The sequence below is a fragment of the Equus asinus genome, chromosome 13 (genome assembly GCF_041296235.1).
Source record: "Equus asinus isolate D_3611 breed Donkey chromosome 13, EquAss-T2T_v2, whole genome shotgun sequence".
NCBI lineage: Eukaryota > Metazoa > Chordata > Mammalia > Perissodactyla > Equidae > Equus > Equus asinus.
Window position 1 is genome coordinate 47,027,133 of NC_091802.1, and position 18,011 is coordinate 47,045,143.

General features: G+C 41.4%; 1 protein-coding gene, 1 long non-coding RNA gene and 2 other non-coding genes across 13 annotated transcripts in view; 3 read left to right on the forward strand and 1 right to left on the reverse strand.

Annotated features, from left to right (window-relative positions):
* The first annotated feature begins 14,593 nt into the window (after positions 1 to 14,593).
* Positions 14,594 to 15,007, forward strand: LOC106835542 (uncharacterized). Its single transcript, XR_001399137.3, has 2 exons — positions 14,594 to 14,701; positions 14,918 to 15,007. It is a non-coding gene; the product is annotated as an uncharacterized lncRNA (long non-coding RNA).
* On the forward strand, positions 14,776 to 14,845 carry LOC123276567 (small nucleolar RNA SNORD104). Its single transcript, XR_006513072.1, has one exon. It is a non-coding gene; the product is annotated as a small nucleolar RNA SNORD104 (small nucleolar RNA).
* A 25-nt stretch (positions 15,008 to 15,032) lies between the features above and the next one.
* LOC123276515 (small nucleolar RNA SNORA76) lies at positions 15,033 to 15,164 on the forward strand. Its single transcript, XR_006513020.1, has one exon. It is a non-coding gene; the product is annotated as a small nucleolar RNA SNORA76 (small nucleolar RNA).
* Positions 15,165 to 15,996: 832 nt separating this feature from the next.
* The window catches only part of TEX2 (testis expressed 2), a 103,778-nt gene continuing 101,763 nt past the window's right edge, over positions 15,997 to 18,011 (reverse strand). For all 10 annotated transcript variants that reach the window (XR_011493897.1, XR_011493896.1, XM_070483466.1 and 7 more), the window contains one exon: positions 15,997 to 17,657. Coding sequence is in view for 8 of the 10 variants with exons in the window: in XM_070483466.1 (XP_070339567.1) it covers positions 17,535 to 17,657 (123 nt within the window). In the remaining 2 variants the exon portion in view is untranslated. The remainder of the gene's footprint in view (positions 17,658 to 18,011) is intronic.

Here is an 18,011-nt window from a genome sequence, read left to right on the forward strand (position 1 = left end):
AGCCATCGATTCCCTTTAGAATAAACTGTGGCCAAGTAATCTGTAAAAAATTATAAGCAGGGGCCGGCTCCCTGGCCCAGTGGTTAAATTCGCGCGCTCCGCTGCTGGCGGCCCAGGGTTCGGATCCTGGGCGCGGACATGGCGCCGCTCGTCAGGCCACGTTGAGGCGGCTTCCCACATCCCACAACTAGAAGGACATGCAACTAAGATATACAACTGTGTACGGGGGGGAGTTTGGGGAGATAAAGCAGAAAAAAAAAAAATTATAAGCAAAGAAGGAAACCAATTCGGCTGCTTGTGTCGTGGTTTATGTGGCATTTGCAGATGTGACCTCATGAAGCTTGAGATGACATGTGTCACAACTCATCGGAAGGAGTTGGTGTGTTGAGGACTCATTCAAGGTCTATTTGAAGACTATGGGCTATTAACCTGAATTAAAGAGCCTGGCAGCTGTTTGGTCTCTGGCTCCCATGCTGCCCTCCACTTAGATGAATGGGAGGAGAGAGGACCTATTGTTTGCAACAAGATAGACTAAGATTCGGAAGCACAACATTTACATATCCTAGGAGAAAAAGAAAAAAGGGCTTGCAACTTCTCTCATTTTTCCTGACTTTCTCATAGGACAGCCTAAGATTTTTCAGGATGTGGGCGGAAGGAGTAAGCAATTCGAGAGAAAACAGCAAAGAAGTAGTCGGGGACTGACCAAAGGTCTCCTCTGTGTCCACCGTGAATCAATCCTATCCAACTCTAATAGACAGAAATGCTCATAGTAAGCCAAATTTCCAGAAACAAACTTCCCCAGTCCCAGCCCCTAATGCCTGGATCATGGTCAAGGGACTAACCCCCACCAGTGCTGGAGGATCCAACACACAGGTTTAAGAGTGGGATGAACCTCGGCAACCGTGAAGGTGGTAGACACATTTTGAAGTGTTATCTGCGTGTCTACATGCAAACAGAGAGGTTTGGGATTGGTGGGAAGATGTGTGGAAACAGGCTCTGTCACTCCTGAGCAGTGTAGCCACGTGTCAGGAAGGAGCCTGTTGCACAGAACCTGGGAGGAGCTCTTTAATGATTACCTGTCCAGCTCGCAAACCGACAACAGGATCTGTAAGACCGCATGTTTGAGTTAAAAGAAGCTTGACTGGAAAATGCCACTTTCACATCCCTTCTCTGGTGCTTTTTATCAAACACAGTAAGTCAAGGAGGGGAACTTTCTGTGCTGGAACTCTGGCAGCCCTTTGACAATTCAGAATGTCACTGTGACCCTGTAAGCACAGCAGATGAAACACAAAGGGGAATGCTTACCTCAGTTTGACTCATAAATCCGTTTTAAAGATACAATAAAGAAAAAAAAATCAGTTCCAAGGGGCCTCGGCCAGGTAGGTATATTACTCTGTACTCAGTTGGACCAAATCCCCAAGCCTTAACTGCACTGTTGTATGTTCTCGGAATTTCGTATGCCCCAGTTAGATTGTTCTCACCCTTGATCAGTTCACATGTTTTATGCACTTCATTTGATTGGCAACTCGTACTGATAAACTCTGGCTTTATTCATGGCAGCATTTCCCATAATCTTGCTCCACAGTCAACTACTGTTTTAGGCAGCTTTTTGCTGATGATAAAGCAAAAGTTAGCTTCACTGATAAATACAAACAGAAACGGAAATATTTTGTAGGGTGCCTTTAAAGTGGACGTGCCCATATAAAAGACCTGAAAATGGGCAGTAAATGACCTTTCTAGGAATTGCATTCAATAGCATCCACCAAACAAGGCAAAGGTCATGGTCTTTCTGTAAAGATAAGCCCTCTTTTTCCACTAAGGTAAAAAAAAAAAAAATAGAAAAAATATATATATACAGGATTCAACAAAGAGAGCAGCAGAGCCTGAATATGTCCGGGGAGGTGGGGGGGCGAGGCAGGGAGAAAGTTAACAAATCTTATTTTCACTTCTCTCTAAACCAGTAGTTCCTAAACTTTGAGAGCTTTTAAAAAACAGATTTCCACCACCTCTTTGTGCCCTCTTCCCCTGCTGATTCAGAATCTCCAGGGGTGGAGCCCAGAGACTCTCTTCCAGTTTCCGCAGGTGACTAAGGGCAGCCAAGCCCTGGGCTCCAGCTCTCTCCTAATGTCCGGCTTTAATCCCTGTCACCATGAATCCTTTTTATTTATTTTAGCAAATGTTGCCCTCTAGTGGAAGAAATTCTGTGTGTGCCTATTTCATTTCTCCTTAAAACCCTGCAAAATTTCATTTAAAAATGATGATGGGCTTAGTTTCCAGATAGTTATTTAGTGAGAAGGAAGCTCCCTTTGAGGAGACTGGAAAGGAAAAGCTGGTAAAACCAGAAAGGGAGGTCACAGTTGAAAGCTCCAGGAACGTCTCAAAGGAACAGTGTCTATCAGAATAAGTCGCCTCTGACTTTTTTTGGTGATCTTGGTGCTGCAGCTGCTGCTTCCAAACGGACTTGAACTTAGTTACAACACATGTGGGGTAGTTATGGGATAAATGAAACGATGAGGCAAGAATCACTGGTAGCAAGCTCAATTTTTATCTCCTTCGTGTCCTGATGTTTAAGGGAAATTTTTAGAAAGCTGCTGTCCCTGTGAGCAGTTTGGTTCTGAGGCAAATAGAACGTTGGCTCTTCCTGTTCTGAGAGGACTGGATTTGAAGCGATTGTGACACTCATTCTGAAGAACTTCTCTTTACCACAGAATCCAACCTACAACACGCATTCTTGTATTGCAAAAGTGAGTCTTTCCTATTGTCGCCGTTAATAGTTATCGGCTGTTCGCTATTGTTTGGAAATGTGCAGATACACACTTTATGGAATCATCTCCTATTATCTGCACAGCAGTTCTTTGAGGTATGTGTTTTTTTGTTTGTTTGTTTGTTTTGTTTGAGGAAGATTAGCCTTGAGCTAACATCTGCTGCCGATCCTCCTCTTTTTGCTCAGGAAGACTGGCCCTGAGCTAACATCGTGCCCATCTTCCTCTACTTTCTATGTGGGACACCTACCACAGCATGGCTTGCCACGCGGTGCCATGTTCACACCCGGGATCCGAACCGGTGAACCCTGGGCCACCGAAGCGGAACGTGCACACTTATCCGCTGCGCCACCAGGCTTGCCCCATGAGGTATGTGTTATTAGCCCCATTCTACAGAAGACACATTGAGATTTTAAAAGGTTAACAGCCCAGAGGGTAACAAATGGCTAGTAAGAGGCACAACCTGGACAGAACACAGCTATCTACATAACTTCAGAGCTTGTCTGGTCAACCCCAGTTGCTACAACATTTTCCACCATTAGCTGGTTGTTATTCTTGCCCCTGCCCACAGCATCATGAGAAGGCATCATTATGTGACCTGTAGATGCAGTTAAGCAGGAGCCCAGATTGGCATGTTCCTGGAATACTAACAACAACCAGAAGTTTGTACAAATATGTAGTGATGAAGGGGCATTGCCTCAAATAACATGTAAGTCTCCTGATCTCATCTGGGGGTTGTGCAAAAGGATGTAAGGAACAGAGCAGCCATCTGGGAGAGAAGACCGAGCTTTCTCCTGGGGTTTCTGCCCTGGGAGGTAGCTCAGTCTAATCCTGACAGATTATTTGTTCGCTTGCCTCTGAGCTGTTGTATTTCACACCCATTTGTGCCACGTCTACATGCCACCATGGTGAAGTGTCTGCAGTGTCACTAGTTTATCATATATTAATATTCTCAAAGGGCCAACACAGCACCAGTGTGGAAATGGCCATCCTTTCCAAGTGCCTCCACTTCCTCAACAGCCAGTCCCTCCTAATCCCCTGGGGTCTGGCTTTTTTCCACAGAACTCTCTGGAAACTTCTCTCAAGCAGCTCATAAACATCCTTCCTCTTGTAAAATCCCCGTGGTCATACCTCATCGTTTTTTGTCCAGGGTCTCTCTTCAGTTCAGGTACGTTAATGCTTCTTTTTTCTCGAACTTTTCCTCCTTGGGTATTACCATTTTCTGTCTTTCTTCCTGTCTCTCTGCTCATTTTCCTCCTTCTGGACTGTTTTCAAGGCTTCATATGTAGACCTTACCTTTTCTCTCTCTCTCCTTTTCAGCTGGGACAGCTCATTCACAGATGTAACAAAGTTTTAGAGCAGAAAAGAACTTTAGCTATAATTTTGTCAGCTTCATTTTGCAAATGACTTCGTCTCTGACCTCTGCATGGATAATTACCACTCATTCATTCATTTATTCATTCATTCTTTTAACTAATATCATTGAGGGCTTCTGAGTGCAAAGGATTGGTACCATGAGGGAATATCAGAGTTTGCAACTTGGGAAAGGTGATAGAACATACACGGAAATAACCACCGTACAAGGCTGACTGTGAAAAGTACAAGAAGGCGAGAATAAACTCAGAAACAGAATTAGGATGTTCAAGAGAGAGATGGGTCTGGTGGAAGGAAGGGGATGGGATGGAGAGAGCAAGGAGGGCTTCAAGGAAGAAGTGGTGTCTGTGCTAGGCCTTTTGTCAGATTTGACAGGGGAAAGGATATTCTAGGGGGAGACGAGGAGCTGAACAAAGGCCTGGGGAAAGGAAAGCACTGCGTGGCTTTATGGGAGCCCAAGCTAAGTCATCAGTGAGCCCTTTCTTGGTTTCTGCTCAGAGAAGCAGTGGGAGGTGAGGCTGGGCGGGAAGGCAGGAGGCACCGGCAGGGCAGGGCCACTGAAGTCAGGCTGGGCTTCTCTGGTAGGCAACAGAGTGAGACAGGACTGAAGTGCTTCAGGGGGAGAGTTAGGGGAAAAGGCAGGTTTTTGAGAGACCATTAGGAGACTGTTAACAAGGGCTATTTTGGTCTTAATCTAGAGCAAGGAGAGGAAGGAGGAAATAGGATAGATACCAGAGACCCTGCCAAGGCAGAATGGAAAGCATTTGGCTGGTGCAGTTACACAAACAAGAAGACTGAGAAGAAGGAACTCAACAATAGTTTATCAGACGTTTATCGTGTTCAAGGGGCTGTTCCCACTGTTGGGACCACAGAGGGAGCAAGCGAACAGGAATTGGGGCCAGCCTTGCAAGAGCAGCAGACATGCTAGATGGTCTGGACAGACCTGTTGACTGTCCGCTAATGGGCACTTACCCAAGCTGGGCCAATCATATTACTCTATTGTAGTAGCTAGTTTCCAAAGATGGCCCCAAACAATACCTCCCTATATGCACATGCCCCTCTTCTCATCCATAGGGAGAGATTATTTCCTCTCCCTTTGAATGTGGGCTGGTTCTGTGACTGGTTTTAACCAGAAGTGACATTCAGGGACTTCCTAGCCCAGGTTTAAGAGGCCTAGCATCTTCCATTTCCCTCTTAGAATACTTGTTCTTGTGGGGCTCCCTCTTGGAACCTAGCTGCCGGGTTGGGAGAAGCCCAAGCCACACACAGGCTATATGGAGGAGAATGGAGTGGCTCTAATTAACAGCTCCAGCTGTCTACCACTTGGGTGAACCATCTTGGATGTTCCAGCCCAATCAAGCCCTGAGGTGACCTCAGCTGACACCACATGGAGCCAAAGAACCTCCCGGCTGAGCCTAGTTAACTCACAGAATTGTGAGATATAATAAAATAGCTGTTGTTTCAAACCACTGAGTTATGGAGTAGATTGTTGTGCAGTAATAGATAACCCAGACAGCTACCTATCTGACCACCTTTACTTGACCCATAGATAGGCTTGTACCCAATCTGACCCCAACTAGAGCCATGAAAAGAGACTCATTTCCTTTCTAGTGGCAAAGCTGGGAGGTGTGAGGCCCAGGAGCTGCCTCCACCCTATAAAGAAAGCCAATAAAAAAGAAAAGAGTTGACAAGAGAAGCACAGAGGCAGTCAGGGAGCCCTGGACAAACTTGAGCTCTGAGTCCACTTGGCTTGAGATCAGCCTGCCCAGCTCTCCTTTCCCTGTTTAACCAAACCTTCCCCTATTTACCCCAGCTAGTTTGAGTCGGTTTCTGTCACTTACAACCAATAAACCTTGATTCAAATGCTGGCTCAGCATTTCTAAGAGGACTAAATTGACACTGTATATGACTACACCCGGCCCATGGCCAACCCTCAGTGTAGTTTTCTTTCTCCTTTTCTCTTCCCAACTCACACCTGCACCCTGCAGAAGGCTCTGTGGTTGAAGGGCGGATGAAAGAGGGATACCAAGTATATAAAATATAGGTTTCTTTTTAACCCCCAACTACATCGTAGATTACTTGAGAACAGGGACTGTCTTATTCGTATTCATATTTCCAGTGCCCAGAACAGGATCAAGCATGGAAGAGGAAATTTTGAAATGTTTTTTGAAAGCACAAGTGAATGAGGTGCTACGCCTTTTTCTGGGACAGGAGAGAAGGATGTTATGTTGAGGCAGAGAAGAAGGAAGTTAAGAGAAATCATATGGGATGATTTGGGTCCCTTCCAGTCTTGGCTCTTCATGCTTCCACACATCACCTTCCTCCACCCATATACACCCAAGGCAGCCTACAAGCAAGTCTCAATGCTGGCTGGACAATCGTTTTAGACTTTTCCCATCTTTCCTCCTGACATGCTCCTCCCAATGTTCTCTGTTTTCTTCCATCTTCCCTCCTGACATGCTTGTATTCCTCTCACTTCCCAGGAACCCCGTTCCGCACTTACCTCAGGTCCCTCCAAACTCGATGTTCTTCTTGACTCTCCTCCTATGGCCTCATATCTTGGCTCTTGTGCACAATTTTTGGTTTGATGTACTGTTCTGGGTGAGGACTCCCCACTGCCCCTCCTTCTCCAGGTCCCTTGGTTCACTGGGTGATTCATGGGGAGGGATTTTAGTAACTCTCCCTCAAGACTGAAGTGTACAGATGTGAACGTTGGATGAACCCAACCTTTGCAGGTAACAGGGAATAGTTTTGAGTAAAACAAAGGGTGGCCTTTGGGAGGTTGCATGATATAGTGATCAAGAGCATAAGCTTTGAAATCAAGGTGCTATGATTTCAAATCCCAGCTCTGCTTGGCCATTTATTAATTGTGTAAATGTAAACAAATTAATCTCCTTTGAGCCTTGGTTCTCTGATTGTTCTGAGAATTAGAGCTAAAAAACAGAAATAGTATTACCTACCTTTCAGGGCTGTCCTGAGAATTAGAGCTCAAATATGTGAAGTACCTTATCTGGCAGGCACTCTACAACTGGTAACTCATGCTATTGTTGGAGGGAAGATAAATCTGAACTGTGGACTGTCACAAGGAGCTTGAACTCCATCAGCCTATGTCACTCTCGTGCTTAAAACCTACCAATGACTTCCTTTGCTCTTAGAGAATCCAGGACCTTTATTATGACTCATAAGGCCCCGTGTTCATGGCCACTGCATACCTCGTCGGCCTCATTCATTCCACACTTCCCTCGTTCTTCATACTCTAGCGTAGTCATCTTCTTTTGGTTCCAGAAGGCGCCAAGCTCCTCCCCACCTCGAGGCTTCCTACATCTAAGAAGGGGCTAAGTCTGTGTGTGTGTGCAGGGATGGGAGCGTTGTGTAGGGAAATAAAGGCAGATGAAGTACCTTACTGCTGCAGTGTCCCAGATTGTTGCTTTGTTCTTAACTGTGAAAATTAGAAAAACGTACCCTTGAAAATAAACCATGTGGTGGATACATGTGCTTGCTTTCTTAGCATCCTTTTTTCTTATTCCCATATCCTAAGAGCCCCTGATTGCCATGTGGACCCCCGTGTTGTTTATATGTGATTATCACTACCTCCAGCACCAGGAAGGACCCAGAATGAGTAAACCAATCAGCATTTTCTATCTCTTTGGCCATGGGTTCAGGAGTGAGCCCACAAATTTAAAAAGCTTCAGTGGGAATGCATCTAAGGGAACATGGCGCCTAGGAGCTGTTGGAGCTGCCTTTAGGATGAGGCTGACACCACAGATGGCTGCAAGGTGATGGGGCAAGCCTTGCCTGGAGCCTGGCTCCTCTGTGTTTTTAAGTTGTGTAAGCCAATAAGCTACTTTATGACTTAAACCAATTTGAGATGAGTTTTCTGTTACTTATAATAAAAAGCCTTATGAAATTATATAAATATATATAGTATTCTACATAGTTTTTAACCCTAGAGATAACCTTAGAGAATTTTAAAAGGTTGCCTGATTGCAAATCACTACACAAGATGAAACAAAACAAAGTCTACATAGGAAATTATGAAAATCAAGGGGAACTTCCCAATTAAAAAGCAAATAACAAAGAGAAATGAAAATTTACATCCTGATTGCAACCTCATGAGAGACCCTGAGCCAGAATTATCTAGATAAGTCATTCCCTATTTTTCTCACCCACAGAAACTGTAAGATAATAAATCTTTTTTGTTTTAAACCACTAGGCTTCAGGGTAATTTGTTATGCAGCAATAAATAATTAATACGTACACAAAATAAATTTAAAAGGATCAAAATCATACAGAGTATATTCTCTGACCACAACAGAATTAAACTAGATACTAATAACAAAAAGATATCTGGAAAATTGCTAACTATTTGGAAATTAAACATCACCCTAAGTAACCCATGGGTAAAAGAGAAGAAATCACAAAGGAAATAAGAAAATATTTTGAACTGAATGTTAACGAAAACACAACATAAGATGTGGGATGCCTCTAAAGCAGTCTTTTGAGAGAAAATTATAGTTTTAAATGACTTATATTAGAAAAGAAAGATCTCAAATGAATGTTCTAAGCATCGCATCCACTTAGAAACTAGAAGAGCTAATTGGACTCAAAGTAAGTGGAAAAAAAGAAATAATAAGTGGAAATCAATTTAAAAACAGAATATCAATGAAGCTAAAAATTGACAAATCTCTAGCTAGACTGATCAAGGAGAAAAAAACTCAAATTATCAATATCAAGAATGAAAGAGGGGCCATCATAAGAGATCCTACAGATATTGAAAGGATAATAATATTATAAATAACTTTGTGCCAAAAAATTCAACAACTTAGGTAACATGGATAAATTTCTTAAAAGATATAAATTATTAAAACTGACACAAGAAGAAATACAAAATCTTGATATAAAATATGAATATATTTATCCTGATATAAACATATCTCATTTTATAAGGCCAGTGTTATTCTCATGCCCATATCAGTCAAAGACATTACAAGAAAAGAAAACTACAGAACATATCCCTTAAAAATACACTGGCCAATCAAATCCAGCCAAATATAAAAATGATCGTGCATCATAATTAAGTGGAACTTGTCTCAGCAATGCAAGATTGGCTTAACATTTGAAAATCAATCAGTTTAATTCAACACATTGGCCGAATAAAGGAGAAAATTTATATGATTATTTTAATTTAAAAAAGCATTGATAAAATTTGACACTTACCCTTAGTAAAAAGTCTCAGGAAACTAGGAATAGAAGGGAACTTTTTCTACCTCATGAAGGGCATCTATGAAAAACCTACAGCCAAAATCATAATGATGAAAGAGGGAATGCTTTACTCCTGAGATCAGGAACACTGCAAAGAAGTTTGCTCTCTACACCTCTGTTCTACATTATACTGAAGTGCAATATGGCAAGAAAAAGAAATAAATGACATACATGTTGGAAATTTAATAATATACACAGAAAAGTCCAAAGGAATTTACCAAAGAGCTACCAGAATAAATGAATTTAGCAAGATTATAGGATACAAAGTCTATTTACAAAAATGAATTGCATTTCTATATACTAGCAATGAACACTTAGAAATCGAAATTTAAAGACAATATACTCCATCATAGCATTGAAAATGAAATACTTAGGAATAAATTTCACAAAATATATGCAAGATTGTACAATGAAAACTAAATAAATGAAATATACCATGTTCATGGAATGGAAGACTCAACATCGTTAAGATGTCAATTCTTCCCAAATTGATCTATAGACTCAACACAACATCAGTCAAAATTCTTGCAGGCTTTTTTGCAGAAATTGACAGGCTGATTCTAAAATGTATTTGGAAATACAAAAGACCTAGAATAGCCAAAGGAATTTTGAGAAAGAACAAAGAGGGCTCATACACTTGATTTCAAGACTCACTATAAAGATACAGTAACCAAGACTATAGTATTGGCATAAGGATAGATACATAGCAATGCAAAAGAATATAGAGTTCAGAAATAAACTCACACAAACATGGTCAATGATTTGCTGACAAAGGTGACATGGTAACCCAAAGGGGAAAGGATATTCTTTTCAACAAATCACGCTGGAACAACTGTATATCCATATGCAAACAAATGAGCCTAACCCTCATCCCTCACGATACACAAAAATTAACTTGCAATAAATAGGTCATAGACTCAAATGAAATAGCAAACACTATAAAACTTCTAGAAGAAAACGTAGGAGAAAAATCTTTGTGACCTGTGTTAGGCAAAGCTTTTTTAGATAAGACACCAAAAGCACTATCCATAAAAGAAAAATATTGATAAATCAGATTTCATCAAAATTTTAAATGTCTCCTCTTTGAAAGATACTGTTAAGAAAATAAAAAGGCAAATAACAGACTGGGAGGAAATATTCACAATATTCACAAGGATCTAGACACAAAGAACTCATACAACAAAAAGTGGACAAAAGATCTGAATAGATACTTTACAGAGAGATATATTAATGGTCATATGAAAAGATGCTCAACATCTTTAGTCATTAGAAAAATAGAAATTAAAACCACAATGAGGTATCGCTACATACCTACTAAAATGGCTAAAATGAGAAAGACTGATGATACCAAGTGTTGACTAGGATTTGAAGTAACTGGAACTCTCATACATTGCTGGTATGAGGGGGAAAGGGTACAACCACTTTGGAAAATAGTTTGGCAGTTTCTTATAAAGTTCAAGATATACACTTATCACATGATCCAGTAATTCTACTCCTAAAGAAATACAAACAAATGTCCATAAAAAGACTCTACACACATGTTCATAACAGCTTTATTCATAATAGCTCCAAACTGGAAACAACCCCAATTCCGTAAACATGTGAACAGAAAAACAAATTGTGGCATAGTCACACAATGACATAGTACTCAGCAACGAAAAGGAATGAATTACTGATACAATAATATGCGTGAATCTCAAAAACATTAGAGTACGTGACAGCAGCTAGACACAAAAGACTACAAGCTGCATGATTCCATTTACAAGAATATCTAAAACAGGTAAAACCCTCCTCTAATAACAGAAACCAGATCAGTGGTTTCCTGGGGTGGTGGTTGTTGGGGATAGGGACTGCCTGCAAAGAGGCAGGAGGAAATATTTTTGAGTGATGAGAATAGTCTATGTCTTGATTAGGAGGGAGGTTACATAAGCAGATATATTTGTAAAAAACTCAGGGAAATGGCTGCTTTTTATTGTATGCAGAGCTGATTTTTAAAAGAGGAAATACAGAAGAGAAAACATGATTGTCAACTGATTGGTCCACGATCATACAAAAATATATTAGACCCTATTAAAATTTAACTACAATGAGATACCATTTTATACTCACCATTTTGGCAAACGTATAAAAAGTCTGAAAATATCAAGAATTCGTGAGGGTGTAGGTCAATGTGGGAGCGCAAATTAGAGCATCCACTTTGGAAAATAATTTGGCACTACCTAGAAAGTTGAAAATGTACCTACCCTACCACTCAGCAACTGTGCTTCTGTGTACATTCCCCAAAGGAACTTTGTGCATACACACAAAAATATTGGGAGCACCTTTGTAATAGTTTGTGATAGTAAAAACTGGAAGCTATTTTAAGCATCTAACATAAAGAGAACATGTGTAAACTGCAGTATAATTGTGTACTAGGATGCTACACAGCAGTGAACCTGGCTGCATTACTACAATTACTGGTTGCACTACATACAACATGCACGTCACCAATATTAAGCAATAAAAAGAGCAAGTCACAGAAGTATATATACAGTATATTCTAGGTCTTATAGTTTGAAATCAAGCAAAACTTGAAAAATAATATACAAATATATGAGGCAAAACTAAAAGAAAAGCGAAACAAGACAAACTCAAAGTTCAGTATAGCAGTTTTCTCTGAGAGAGAGGGAGATGGAATGAGAGCAGGCAAAAAATGAGCTTCAAAGTTATGATGTCATTTTTCTTACACTAAGTGGTAAGTATATGAAGGTTCAACTTGTCAGTAATCTCTAAACCACACATGTACTTTATATGTACTCGTCTGTATGCAGAGATATTTCATAATAAAAATTTTAAAGGAATTTTTTTAAAGGCAAATATTGTCACATTGGGCTAAACACTATAATTCAACCATATGTCTCACACAACAGACACACCAAAAACAAAATAACACAGAAAGGTTAAAAATAAAGGGATGGGAAAAATTATACCAGACAAACACAAACAAAAAAAGACACGAGTAACGATGCTAATGTAAGATAAACTAAAACTCAAGGCAAAAAACACAAATAACTTAGAGTGTTCTTTTATACATAGATATATGTAATCCATGATGGAAATATTATCAGCCGCAAACCATAATGAGATAAATAGCATAGCCTCAAAATATACAAAGCAAATAATGACAGAAATAACCAAAGAAAGTGACTGAGGCATAATTTTTTATTTTATTTTTTGTTTTTAATTTCATACAGTAAAATTAAATCTTCTGGGTGAACAGTTTTATGAGTTTTGACAAATGCATAAAATCGTGTAACCACCACCACAATCAAGGTACAGAACAGTTCTGTCACCCTCAAAAATGCCCTCCTGCTGCCCCTTTGTAGTCAAATGCTCCCCACACCCCCCGTCTCTGGAAACTCTTTGATCTGTTCTCCATCCTTACAGTTTTGTCTTTCTAGAATGTCATACAAATGGAATCATACCATCTTTGGAGTCTGACGCCTTTCACTCAGCATAATGCCTCTGAGATTCTTCTGAGTGTTGTACGTATCAACAGTTCATTCTATTTCATTGTTACATAGCCTTCAATCGTCTGGATGTACCACAACTGCTTATCATTCACCCAATGAAGGGCTTTCGGGGGGTTCCAGTTTGGGGAATTATGAATAATGTTATTATAAACATTTCTGTACTGGATTTGCGTGAACATAAATTTTCATGTCTCTTGGTTAAACGCCCAGGAACTGCTAGGTCATATGGTTAAGTGCACATTTAACTTTATAAGAAAGTGTCCAACTTCTTTTCCAAAATGGTTGCGCTATTTTGCATTTCCAAACAGTAATGGAGCAAAGTTCTTGTTGCTTTGCATCTTCACCCGCATTTGGTATTTGAAGCATAATCTTAACACATCACTATCAGTCAACGTCAGTGCATACATTCCCAATCAAGTATAAAATATACAGAGATTTGGACAATATAATCACAACACAACTAAGGCTGAATTAATATATATTTCATGTCTATATTTGCACCTGATACTGAAAACATCTTCATTTCAAGAATCTATGGAATATTTATAAAAATAGGTCATATTCTAGGCCATGAAGAAAATGTTAATACCTTTCCCAATGCAGAAACTGTACCACAGTGTAATAAATGTTGACATTAATAACAAAGTTTAAATAATAATAAAAATAAGCATAGAAGTTACAAAACACTTGCCAAAACAATTACTGCTTTGGACAAAAGAGGAATTTTTAAATTTAACTAAAAACTATGTAGAAAATAATGAAAATAAGAGACAACCACAAACTCATAGGTTGAAATGGTTTCTTTATTACAAAAAACAATACATTTTTCTTATTAAGAAGAAAAAAGGGAAAGAATCCCCAAGGGAAACATACGAAGGAAATAAAAGATAAGCAGAGATTGTGATTGCTTACTGTTCCCTCTCCCAGTAAATCAAGCTCTTACAGGGCAGAGCCACATTCCTATCCGCTAGTGAAAAGTGTGCCTGGCTCAGAGTATGAACCCAATACTTACAAGCACTTTTCGCTTTCTCTAAGTTAGGCCTTCTCTCCTTTGGGCTTCCACAGTAGGCTATTCATAGCTCTATTTTAGCATTTATCAAAGTACTGCGATCACGTAAGTTTTCCACATCACACAAACCCTTTAAAAACAACTATTTGTTTACCACTCAGAATGTGCCAAGCGATTGACATTCATTCATTTAATCCTTACAACTTTTTTAGATATTCCTATTTTTCAGAAATTGACGCTCAGAAAGGTTAAGTGATCACGGTCATAGATGGAATTCATCACAAATACAGGATTTGGTTGCACATCGGATTACTTTCAAACACAAGCTCTTTCCATCAGAAGAGGTTACTTCGAACTCAGGGGCAAGGTTAACTTTGTTCACTTTTATATCCTCAGCTCCTAGCCTAAGCTCCTGACACAGAATATCTTAAACAAGGTAGGCATTACTTGCGTCCTGCTGTTTATGAAATTTTGTTCTGTGTACTGGAAAGAAATGCACTAAACTCAAGCCGGCAATAGAGATTTGGAAAAACATGCAAGGCACTGTACGACTCTCAGTCGTTCCTAGAGTTCCATCTCTATGGTTAGCAATGTGACCGCTCTATAGCCTGGAGGACTCAGAGAGCACGGCCAATCATTAGGCCACTTTACAGGCACGTGGCCGGAAGTTCGACTTGCTATTGGTTAATAGCGATAAATCCCGCCCAACCACATCCTGCCTACGCCTTTAAGTAGGAGCCGGGCGCGTCATCCGGCCTTTCGGAAACTGTGAAGCTGGCAAGGTGAGGTTGTGGTTCTTCTGGGTCGTGGTGGGTAGCTCCTCAGGGTTGGAAGCTGGGTGTGGGGCGGGCGGCCAGCGGTGATGACATCCCAATCAAAGCACGTGTTAGACTGCTGACGCGGGTGATGCGAACTGGAATCTGAGCCGGGCCGCCGCCGCGGCGGGGAGGGACCGGGTCTGCGGGGGCACATCGCTCAGCCACCTCTCGTTCTTGCAGATCCCGGCCGGACTGAGGACGTCGGATATCACTGTTCTCTCAGCCCTTGGACTTTCCCCCAAAGCTTCTCAATAAAATGGTTTGATCCCATCGCTGGTGTGTTTCTTGTCGTGACGCGCTGCCTTTGAGCCCCTGCTGCGCCTGCACGTGGCGCCGGGGGTCAGGCTGCGGCGCCAGAGTACGCGCTTGCGCATAACTGGGGCCGCCTCCCGCTCGCCGGCGGCCCTTTTAACCGCGAGCGACAAGGCGGCACTGGGTGCCGGGAGCGGGAGGTTTGCCCGGGATTTCCCTGGAAGCTTTGACTACGATCTCTTGGTTAGTGAGACATGACGTGCAGATTCAGTTAACCGCGGCCCGGATAGCCTCCGCTGGGAGCGGAGATGAGAATCCGGCTGCGGCCTCGCGTAGTTTAAGGGCCGTGGTGTAGTTCCCAGGAACTGGCTTCGGTCTTGAGCTGCATGAACTTACCTGGCTAAGGTGCGGTCGCGACCTATTTAGAGAAACTACCATTTAGGCCCAACTGCTTACGTGGATACTGTGTGCCAAGCTTGAGGCAAATTAATGTGTCCCATTAGCCTAAACAGCTCATAGTAACAGTAGGTGTGAAGATGATTTCATGCATGCTGGGCACAACATAGGCTCCTACAGAAAGGCAGGATCCTTCGTGATCCAGATTCTAGGTGATTAATTTCTCACCTAGGCTTAGGCGAAATGTGCATCTGTTTTGAGTACAGGCAGCACTGTTGAAGGGCAAGGATGCAGAAGTGCGGTGCCTAAACTGCTTTGGCGTTTAATAACTAGAGGGCCCCCCAAGTTAACGGGTCTACTAGGCAATTAAAGGTGTAAGCTCCAGCTCAAGAGGGGGACTGTCCCCCTTAGGTTTTTTATTGGGGGTTTAGGACCTTATCCATCTGTTGAGGACGAGGCCTACCTTGGATTCTTAGAAAAGGACTGGCCCCTTTACCACCCGGGAAATTGAAGCCGCTTTTGGCAGCTGAGGGCCCCAGTGAGCGCCCTGTACCCATTGTTTATTCTGTCTCTATTATCTAAACAGGATTCAGCAGAAATAACTTGGATGCTTATCTAGTATTTGATGAGATTATTTATTTTGTGAAACAACACAAGCGATTGTAAATCCCCACAACTATTTGATGAGTGCAATAGGGTACAGTCATGTGTAATCTCTTTACACAGTAGTGCATCTAGTCCTTTGCTTTTAGTTATTGCACAAAAATTATAAAGACCATTGAACAAGACATGCGGACTGAGGCAAATCGGCCTACACAATGAGAAATTAGAACAGTACACCAACTGGAATGGTCAAATAATTCAAATCAAATGTTTTAATGGTGCAATTAAAGTAATCAAGTAAGGGTTCAAATATATTTCTTCAATATATTAATTTCTTTAAAGTCACGTTCAGGCAAGGTGCTGTTTAAAAAACCACTATTAGCTTTGTCCACAGATGTAAGTTATCAAAAGTTACCCAAGGTAATTTTGATGCTGAATGCAGATTTAAACAATAAAAAATTGTGTATTTTACGTGTACTTCTCAAAGCAAATTTTACAATTAGAGGCTCCAAACTTGTAAACCAAACATTCTGACACAAATGCACAAAATAAGTTGGCAATATTAAAGAAGGTCACATTAATTTTGAGATATGTAGTGTCATGTTGAACAAACCTGTTCTTGATTCCTAATGATCATTAGAGAGCAGCTCTCCCTCCCTTTTGGCCATCAGAGAAGGAAACTGCTCAGAAAACATCCCAAACCAGTTAGATTAACAAAGCATTTAGATGCCTATATAAAGCTTTCCGGAGCACAGAAAGTGCCAGATGGAAGGATGGTGGCTTTGGCTTTCTGGCCCCAACCCAATCTAGTCATGTGCCACGTCTGACATTTTCACATATGCTTGTGTCTCGGGAAAACATTTGGGATTGATTAGTAGCCAGATGATTGTACTTTTTTGTTAAAAGGCTTGGGATGGTTTGTTCTCATGGCTTTGCCTAATGTTCACATAGATCCCACCGTCCCCACCCCAGCTGATAGTGTGTCAGGGCGTCTGAGTTCTATGGCTACTTGCTTCCTAAATGCACAATTTTAATATGGAAAGTTGCTATGCATACACATCTCTTTATCACCAATGAAATGGTTCACAAAATTCCACTCCACGTGTTACTGAATTGAGATTTTCTGGAGTGTGGAGGGCTGCATCACAAACTAGAAGTGAGAAAACATTCCACTGTGCACTGGATGCCTGAGGAAAAGCTTTGGAAGTGAGGAGGCAACGGGAAGCCTTCCAGTTGCACAGCTTTGCTCTTTTGTTCTCTTGCTGCCACAAAAACTAGTAGACCCAAAAAAGCCATGGTGTGATCGACCTGTAACCTCTGGTTCCACCGTGATGCTGCATCCACAGTCTCCTTTGCTGAGTCAAAGCTTGGCAGCAGACAATCCAGACACCTCACTGGTCCAGTGGAATGACACCTCACAGTGGAATGGGCCATGGCAGGCAGAGGGTAGAGCTGTGGCACAAGGAAAGGTGAGTGCTACAGCACAGATGGCAGCCGAGAACCCCACACCTTGAGTGAGATCTAATGCCGGAAACATTTTCACCCTTCACAGCTGATCAGCAGCCTCCACAAGTGGGTCTTTCAGGAGGCAGGCAGTGGAGCGAGGGTCCATGGCTGAGTGCATTATAGGGATATAAACATCATCCATGTTTGGCATGACAAAAACTTTCTGTAGAAAGATATTAAAGAATAGCCATGTGGGAGAATGCCTTGTTTACTCAGGCCGTCACCCTACTCTGTTTTGATAATAATATTAGACAAGTTTTTAAAATATATATAAAACAACTTTTCCTACACAGTCCAAACTAATTCCTCCACCTTCAGAAAGTTGAGGAACCGCATCAGTGCATGAACACAAGAGCCCAGTAAGCCAGCTCTGCGGCAGAAGCAGCCTTTGATTTCATGGACATGGAATGAAATCACTCGTGAATTGATAAATAAGATTGTTTTAAGAGAATTGGCTTAAGCTGCTCATAGTATTTCCAAATTACTATGTCCAGAACACATATTCCAAGTGAGTTTA